The 10,017-nt window shown below is 29.0% G+C and overlaps 1 protein-coding gene across 1 annotated transcript; it reads right to left on the bottom strand.

Annotated features, from left to right (window-relative positions):
* Positions 1-3,105: 3,105 nt before the first annotated feature.
* Positions 3,106-3,576, bottom strand: LOC107963056 (uncharacterized). The gene has a single exon (XM_016899654.1). The coding sequence runs from the start codon at positions 3,574-3,576 to the stop codon at positions 3,106-3,108; it is 471 nt and encodes a 156-aa protein (XP_016755143.1).
* Between the last annotated feature and the right edge of the window lie 6,441 nt (positions 3,577-10,017).

The raw sequence follows: 10,017 nt of genomic DNA, 5'->3' as shown, positions 1-10,017 counted from the left end.
ATCAAAACAAACAGCCTTTAGGGAGATCTCCATAAAGCAAAACTACCCAAGAACCTAGTAATGAACATAGTAAAGCCGATCAAACTCACATGCATGTTGAGGGGAGTTCTTAATATAAGAACCGTAAAAACAAGATTCAATATAAAACTTTAATAAACCAGGATCTGTTATGTCAAATTATCAAGAATAAATCAAGAGCAAAACTAGATACAAAAACATACCTAAATCTATTTATTTCTTAAAATCTTCGGATCTTGTGATTTGGATCTTCCAAATCAGCACACAAGTAATTTAGAGAAGGTGGCTCTCTCTTTTCTAAAGAATGGATATTAGAAAAGTTATGTATGTGTAATTTAGGGACCATAACCCTAATATATAACTTTCGCACATTAACCCTAATTTCTAATCAGTCTATCATCAATTAGAAATTAGTTACTAGAGTATCTACACATATTTTACCTATACTTTATTTATTAATTGAAGCCCAATAAACCTTAACCAAATTAGATCACTTTTAATTTGGGCTAATCTTTTATGATAGTAAATAATATGTAATTATACTTATTTTATATGTGATGTCCATTTTTTATTATCAATCTCCCACTTGAACCACATATATATCGATTACCTTATAATTAAATGTCATTATATAACCTTATGAACTCAAAACCTTACTATCATATCCAAAAGGTATTCCAGACAATCTCATCCATTAATTATGTTAATATAGAACCAAGATGACTTTCGTTACATATATCATAACTAAATCCATCCTTGATCACGTATATTAACATAGCTAAATGACATAGATTAAATATGGATGTGTAGCATGAAAATTACATGCAATGTAATCTAAACATGTCTATTTCCAACTGGTCCTCTTTAGCCTTAATGAGATCAAATTTTAGTAAAATCAGAGTGTGAATAAACTAAATAAACTTTATTTCTGTAGAAAATATCCTTAATAATCCATAAACTGAAATGACTGAAGAATGTGTCTATAACAAAAAAATATTTAAAATTAAAAACTCTCACTAAAACTGAATATCTTGGAATGACATTACACTCATATGAGTAGTGTGCTTTTATAAAACCTCGGGAGTAGTCCTTTAGTAAGCGGGTCCGCAATCATGGAGTTTGTCCCGATATATTTTATAGACACCTAACCACTTTGAACTTCTACTTTGATGTGCTTCTGTTGTTATTGGAATAAAAGACTACCAATTATTGTCACAATTTGCACCTTAGTGACAAAATTTTGCATCAATATTCCATCAAAATCGGAGTCTATATACTTGATGATCTTTAACTTATTAGACTTCCAATATGTGAACATGTAATCTTTTGCTCTCTGAATATACCTCAAAACCCTCTTAGCTGCTATCCAATGGTCTATACCGGGGTTTCTTAAGTGTCTATCTAACATTCCAACAATGTACGTAATATCCAAACGCGTACATACTTGAGCATACATTAGACTCCTAACAGCTGATGCATAGGGAATCTTTTACATTTTCTGAATTTCAAGGTTACTTTTAAGATATTGAGTAATATTAAATTTGTCTTCTTTAGCAACAGGGGTGTCACCTAGTCTACAACCTTGCATGACAAACCTTTTGAGTACTTTATTGATATGGCTATTTTGTGACAATCAAAGAATACCCCGAGATTGATCTCGATGTATTTGAATTCCTAAAACAAAATAGATGTCCCCAAGATCTTTCATCTCAAAATACTTAGATAAAAACCTCTTGGTTTCGTGCAATAAGCTTATATCATTAGTGGCAAGAAAAATGTCATCGACATATAGAACCAGGAATATATACTTACTCCCACTAAAATTTTAATACAAACAATCATCAGCAATATTCATCTCAAAATCGAATGGGACAATTAGTTGATGAAACTTGTGGTACCATTGACGAGAAGTTTGTTTGAGTCCATAGATGGATTTTGTTAATTTGAAACCATAGTCTTTGGGTTTCCCAACTCAAAGTTTTTTAGTTGTACCATATAAATTGTTTCTTTAATGTCACCGTTGAAAGATGCAGTTTTAACATCCATCTGATGTAACTCAAGATCAAGATGAGCAACAAGCACCATGATTGTCTTGAAAGATTCTTTTGATGAAACTAGAGAGAAAGTCTCTGTAAAATCAATGCCTTCTTTCTGAGTATATCCTTTAGCTACAAGATGCGCCTTATACCTCTCCACATTACCATTTGCATCCCTCTTAGTTTTAAATATCTATTTGTAACCAATCCATTTTGCACCTTCAGGTAATGGGATAAGCTCTTAAACTTTATTGTATTACATAGGCTTATACTCTTTTTGCATGACATCAATCCATTTTTAAGAATTAGAACTTTTCATAGTCTAACGAAAGTTGATTGGATCATTTTCCATCATTTAATGATAGGAATACAACATAATAATCTAAAATATCATTTCTCCTCTCTCTTGTAGACCTCCTTAATAACACTTGTTCTTAAGGTTGTTGAGTTTGTTCTTCTAGAAAAATTACCTCATCTTTAATAGGGAGTTGTTTAACATTGCCTTGTTTAGGTTCTAGATCCACTTATTGATCAATGATAGGTATGAGAACCTAAACATTGTCAAATATGATAGTAGAAACTGAGTTAGTATCCAATTCCTCCTCAAAAGCAATGTTTCTAACCTTATTTCTCCCTCCAAACTCAACATCCTCAAAAAAATATTGCAGTTCCCGTCTCAAAAATATTCCTAAATGTGGGATCATAAAACTTATAGTCCCTTGATCACTTAAAATAACTAATAAAGCATCTATTTACTATTTTGGAGTCTAATTTCTTTTCATGTGGCTTATAAGGCACTGCCTCAGTTGGATATCCCCAAATGTGAAAGTGTTTTAGACTAGGCTTTGAATATATCTAAAGCTTATAAGGTATTTTTGCAACTGCTTTAGTGGGTACTCTATTTAGAATATAAGTTGTTGTCTTTAAAGGCACTGGCCAAATGAACACTTTTAGACTTATCATGTTTCAACTTTTCTTCCTCCTGCACACAATGAGAAGTGAGCTCATTTAGAGTTCATTTCTCTTTTTGACAGTTGTAACTAATTTTAAGTTAGTTAAACTGTGCAGGAAGCGATACCAAAACCATAGGAATAAACAATTTCTCAAAAAGCTCAATCTTATATGCCTTAACTCTTGAAGTAACATGGAACATATCCATAATGTAGTCACTCACATTTCTTTGACCTTTGGACTTCACAGACATTAAAGAAGTCAGAAGTGATTTCATTTCAACTTTATCGCTTTTGGAAAAACGTTTCTCAATTTCGTTAAGGAAACCCTTGGCCTGAGTAATCTCTTTAGATTCTATGCCCCTAAAGACTTCTAGAATGTTATGCTCATGATCTGTTAGGCTCATGCAGTTTGAATGATCCCACCTCTCAACATCCATTTTAGCATCAAGGGTGCTTGCCGCAATGAGAGGTGGAAGTTGTTCTTTCCTTAATGCAAGGTCTATGTCCATATAACCAAGCATTATAAGTAAGTGCCTTTTATATTCCTTGAAATTAGTCCCATGAAGCATGGGTATAGAATTTATATTAGCAGATATTGTGGTAGTAGAAGATAAATTAGCTAAATATAGAACATAATAGATAAAAAAAATAAGCTCACATGAATATTCATAAGTAAAAAATAAATTCAAAATAGTGGTTAATCCCATCTTAAGATATCTAACGTAACATTAACATCAAGTCTTTGGACAATAATATTAACAGTAAGCGATACTCTTGTTGTAGCAATCAAACATTGATAATAAATTATGTCAAATAATAAATCAATCTTTGGACTAACTTATTGCTCACATAAAGTACCTTATAATGGTCATACATTTATCACCACAGATGTCGTTGAAATTCAGTCAAATATTAACATACCTTTGGGTCAATTAACAAACGCATGAATAAAAAAAATATAATCATCTTGATATTTTAAATAAACTAATCTATGCAAAAGAGGTCACTTTGGTGACATTTTGTTTCAACTAATCTATTTAAAATATTAGACATTCTTAATTAAATATCAAACCAAAAATCTGAATTTATTTGTTTCAAAATATTTCAAAATTAAACTAAAATAATTTGAATAAAGTAAATCACATCTCAAGATATCGGACACTCCATTAATATTTCATCTTTGAACAAAAATATTAACTTGTAAGTGATATCTTATTGTAGTAATCAAAGACTGTCAATAAAAACATGTCGAACAAGAAATCTTTCTTTAGGCCGATTTATTACTCACATGTAAAATCGAATAATCGTCATATGTTTATTACCACAGTTGCACATGTAATTTTGTTAAATATTAACATTCCTTTAGGCTGATCAATATTAACATAACTTAAGTTACATGTACACAACCTTTTATATTTTAAAATAAAATAATTTTTACAACAGAGGTCACTTTAGCAACTTATTGTTTCAACTAAGTTATTTTAAAAATATATAAACATATCAATATTCAAATTTAATATTTCCATAATAGTCAAAGGTCAAAACTAAAATTTTTGATCACGCTATGATTTCCAAAATAACCCAAAATAAGATTGACTTAATGTCACCATCGGAATCGAAAACCTTAATTTTGACTTATTTAATTAAAAAAAATGATGAATTAGTCATAGAACGAAATCCTTTCACTGACTAGACAATCCCATCATTACAATACCATGACTAATGCTTAAAAAATATAATTCGTTTAGATTTACACTAAAGCATCCAACATCAAAATTCTCAGAAATGAAAAACATGGAATATGAAAATAAACAAACCTCAATAGAGCATGCTCTGAGAGAAAAATAGATGCAAAACTTGTAAACAAAAGTCAACGAAACATAGAAACCAAAGAAAAATTCCAACAAAAACTTAAATTCCCAAAATATGAACATCATGTTTTATGAATCATCGTCTTACCATATACAAATCATATATGAAAATAAGTGACCAAATAAGGTAGACCACCCAAAGTCCCAACAAGAATATTTTTATCAAAGTTAAATATTAAAAAAATCAACATCATAATAATTGGCATATCCCACGATTCAAACTATAGATCATATCATCATAATCTAACCAAATATTTGAAACCATAAAATATCAAAACTAAATATTATAGAACCAAACTTAAAACCAAATTCTTTAAACACATATCATGATCAACATTAATTTGCATCAAAACAATGCCCATCAAACCAATTCGACCAAAGTTTATAATCATACGGTTAAAACCAATCTCAATTCATGCAAAATAAAATCATGCATTATTCTCTTAAATTCTAATTCTCAATTAAAACTGTAAATATTTCCAATTGTACGGAAATTAAAAAGTGACCAACTCTAAATCTATAAACAATGGAATCATAAGAGATCATTACTTTATTTTCTGAAAAATTAAAATCAGAGATCATTGAAAATTAAAATTAAGAAAAAAAAAGAACACAAAACATTCTTAGTCGAACAACATAGAATTAAATATCTTAATAGATATTGTTCTTACTGGTATCTTTCAAATTCTTTTCTCTCATTCCTTAAAAATACTCATCAATTATCTCAAAATTAGATGATAGAACAACCCTAATGCAGGAACCCTAAAGTTTTCAATCATGTAATGGAGAAAAAATATAGATTAATGAACAACCATTTTCAAGTCGGAAGCAACAATTTGAAACAATCATATTAACGAAGCAATCAAATAAATTTTCAAAGAGATTCTTAGCCATAGTAATTATGCTCAAATTGATAATATATTCAATTATGAATATACAATCAATCTATATTCATAAAACCCTAAGAAAAATTATTCCATATATAATAAAAAATAACTTATTCTCAATAATTTGACATGATCAGACTCTGATACCACTTATAAGAACCGTAAGAAAAATATCTAATATAAAATTTTAATAAATTAGGATCTGTCATGTAAAATTATCAAAAATAAATCAAGAACAAAACTAGATGCAGAAACATACGTGAATCCATTGATTTATTAGAATATTCGAATTTTATGGTTTTAATCTTCTAAATTAGCACACAAGTAATTTAGAGAATGTGACTCTCTTTTTTCTAAAGATCTCTAAAGATGGGATGTTAAAAAAGTTACGTATGTATTATTTGGGGACTATAACCCTAATATATAACTTTTACATATTAGCTTTAATTTCTAATCAACCCATCATCAATTAGAAATTAATTACTAGAGTATCTACACATATTTGATCCATATTTTATTTATTAATTGAAGCCTAATAAACATTAATCAAATTATATCACTTTTAATTTGGGCTAATCTTTTATGATAGTAAATAATAACATGTAATTATTCTTTTTTTATATGTGATGTCATTGTTATTTTAAATGTTATTTTGTGGTTGATTTATGATTGTAATTTGTTTTTGAAAATTGCTATTGAATTTGACTTTCACTTCTTGAGTTATTGCATAAATATATGTATTTGTATTTGATGAGAATGATTTTATTTTAACTATACACATTGGTAGTTTAAAATGTATTGGATCTCCACTAAGTTATAAAAAGTTCAACGGTCGAATTTTTAATCTTGTGCGCATGTGATACTTGGACCGAAGAGTTCCTGGATTCATGATTGAACAACATCTCCAAAGAGTCTCCACAATTCCATATTATGTAAAGACGATTTTCACTTAGCTTAACATTGACATGTACTAAAGTCCACCAGATTAGTTAGTCGTTTTTTTATATTGGTTAATTGACGAGGTTTTGACTGAGTTGTGTTAATTAAATTTAATATTTTAATAACCATAATTTTTGTCAATCGATTCATTATTTGTATTTTTTATGTTTAATTTGTAATAATTGAATGATTAATTGAGTGGGTCACTTTGATGACCAATTTGACACTTCAAATTCGATCAAACGTTTAGGTCAGGTTTGGGGTGTTATAAGGGCAAATAGGAGACTAATTAGGATCTAGTGCTCTTAGTGTAGTTGTTTCGTTGTATATGGTTGTAATTTTTGAACAGATTGATTTAATAAAATTCCATCATTCACATTATTATCTTTTGTGTTTCTCCACAATGGTTTTTGCATGTAAAGCAAAATGTATAAGCATATATTGGTTCATTGGTTACCTAACTTTTAATTAATATTAAGTTGCATCATGTGGTTTAATCATAATGTGAGAAAATAACTTATATTAGTAGGTAATCTAAAAGGTCCATAGTATGAAGAATCAAAATTAAGCAAATTGATTCAAGGGACTATTATGATGTCTATCAAGTCTAATTAGGGAGATTTGTCTTATGTATCGAAGTGGATGACTCACAGAAGATAGAGACATAAATGTGATTGTGTAGATTGATAATATATCAGACATGACCAAGTCGAAGTTATCTTAGATCCGTTTATGGATTTATTTACTTGTGACGTTCATGGTGTGACTTTCCTCAATCCTGAGTAAGTGAGATAAGTGACTAACCATGCGTGTGTGACTCGTATATTTTGATGTATTGAAAGCTTGAGTTCAATTGGTAATAGGGCCGAAAGTTGGTATGTTGGGTATACGACTTTTGCAGGGCATGACTTCATTATTCATAGCCCAAGAAAGGGTAACTGGTATTCTCTCATCGGAATTACATGGTTGATGGAAAAGTAACATGACAATGAGTCATTTGTCTAGGACAAATTATTTAATTACTATGTGTTAGTAATTGACTTTTTCATGAAGAAAGATGTAATGGTTACCATGAAATAAAATATGATCATGTTGGGTGAATGGAATTAATGCAAAGAGATTAGGGAGATCCTATAAAGGTAACACACATATGACAAGATCATCGGACAAGTAAAAAATAAGTTGCTTTCGTAATGTTATATAATAAGAGAGAGTTTAGTCATGGTATTATTAATGGATTGACTCCATCACTAAACAATGTTGCAATTAATAGATGAAGAGTCGAAACTTAATTACAAATTATTTGAGCCTTAATTATATATGTCCAATCAGTCCATCTTTTAGCTTAACACGACCTCTTACATATTGCATTTGAACCAATATGTTGAATGAATGAAAACAACAAGTAGTGAAATAGTTCATATGTATCATTATTTGTAGCGAATGTATTTTCTCATTAAGTACAACAAATAACTTAGAGATTAAATTAATTTCATCGAATTATTATTTAATTGATTATAATTAAATAACTGGAATTATGAAAATTAAATTAATTAGTCATCTCAGTTTTATTAAATAGGACATCATAGTTTCTTACTTATAGATTTTAGTACGATAAAGTCGTTATAAATGTAATGAAATTAGAATTAGATTGAGAAAATAATTTAGGAAATTGAATTAGTTAAATAAATAAGTAAATAATATTTTAAGAATGAAAAATTGGTTATCGAGTTGGATGATTTCTATGAGTTGGTTTAAATATTAGAAAACATGTATAATTGTATCTAGTACATAAGACATGCCCAATAAGCTCATTAGACATGTAACGGGGAACAATCCTAGTTCCCAGAAATGGATGCCGCCTATAGCATAATCTTAATGGGACTATATGTATTTTCTATTAAAACATTATTGATTTGTTACCTCTCTTGTTTAACAAGAAATCTTGTGAGTTTTTCTTATAAGTAAGGACTATGGGTTTGGTCAAAATAGACAACTATTGAGCATAGTTACTCTGTTAGAATTTAGTGCAATTTATTTATAAAGTATTTTTTTTTTCGTGAGAAATTGTGTTTGGTTTCTAGAGAATTAAATTTTCTCATAAGAAAATTAATAATTTTCATTGTGTGTGATTAGTTCATGTGATTAGAGCTCACTCTTTAAATAAATCGAGGGTTTGAGAATAACAAAAAAATTTATGTTAGTTGAAAGCTGAGAAACAATTAAACCACTTAGTCAAAAGCACATGTATTAAGTTTGATAAAAATTATTGTTATAAATAATTCGATTTTTTTAAAAAAAAATTCTATTTTGCAAAAACTTGATCTTTAGATCGAATTTTTCCAACAACTTATACTTGCATAACATCAAATCATGTTGTCAGCCTTGTAAAAAGACACCGTAGATGTAATAAGGGTCCACCATGTCCTAAGATCTACAAACAGGTGTCCAAACCCAAGACTACTGTCCATCTATAATTACCCTCGTAAGAGCAAGCGAAGCTCACACTAAAGGAACTAACCCTTGACCATCCTCCATTAGGACCTAAAAGAAACCAAGCAACTAGGTTCTCTGCACGACGTCCCTCCACTGTATGAGCCAATGTCTTTCCCACCAACTTTTTCTTACCCTCAGCAACATTAATCAATTTCCATCCAATTAAAGATTTAATTGAATTTTTTAAAAGTTAATAAGTAATTTGTCCTTAAACTTGTTTAAAAGCAATTAGTTGGTATTTTCTTTTTTTTTGTACCTAATCGGTATCTAAATTAATATCCTGTCATCCAAATTGGTACCTTTACACTAAAATTGTTAATTTGTATTGATGTGGTGCTAATGGCTAATCCTATAGTGACACGTGATAACTTCTTAGTATGACACATGAAGATATAAATTAAAAAATATATATAATTATTTTAAAAAATATAAATTAATTTAAAAAAGTATAATTTTTTAGAGAAGTTCAAGTATCAATTAGGTATTTTTGAACATTTAGGTATCAACTAATTATTTTTGGATAAATTCATGGGACAAAGTACATGCTAATCCTTAAAAAATTAATGTTGTTAACAAATTAAGAGCAATGCGTGTAACGAAATACAAGTAAATACAAAATAAAATTCAAATATCAATTAAATATTCTTTAACAAGTTTATATTATTATTTTTTAAGAAATTGATTGCAATGAAATGATAAATATTTGAATGATTATTTAAAATTTAGTGGGCTGAAATGATAAAAGTCCAGTCCAGCAAATTTAGCTGAGCTGAAGGCCGACAAAGAAATATAGGTTGGCTCAGAGCTATCCTAAATT

This window comes from Gossypium hirsutum, chromosome A06 (genome assembly GCF_007990345.1).
Source record: "Gossypium hirsutum isolate 1008001.06 chromosome A06, Gossypium_hirsutum_v2.1, whole genome shotgun sequence".
Lineage (NCBI taxonomy): Eukaryota > Viridiplantae > Streptophyta > Magnoliopsida > Malvales > Malvaceae > Gossypium > Gossypium hirsutum.
This window is presented reverse-complemented; position numbering and strand designations above follow the sequence as displayed.

Bases quoted from the DNA above. Each gene is read 5' to 3' on its own strand.
- LOC107963056 (XM_016899654.1), bottom strand. From the start codon at position 3,576: ATGCTTCATGGGACTAATTTCAAGGAATATAAAAGGCACTTACTTATA.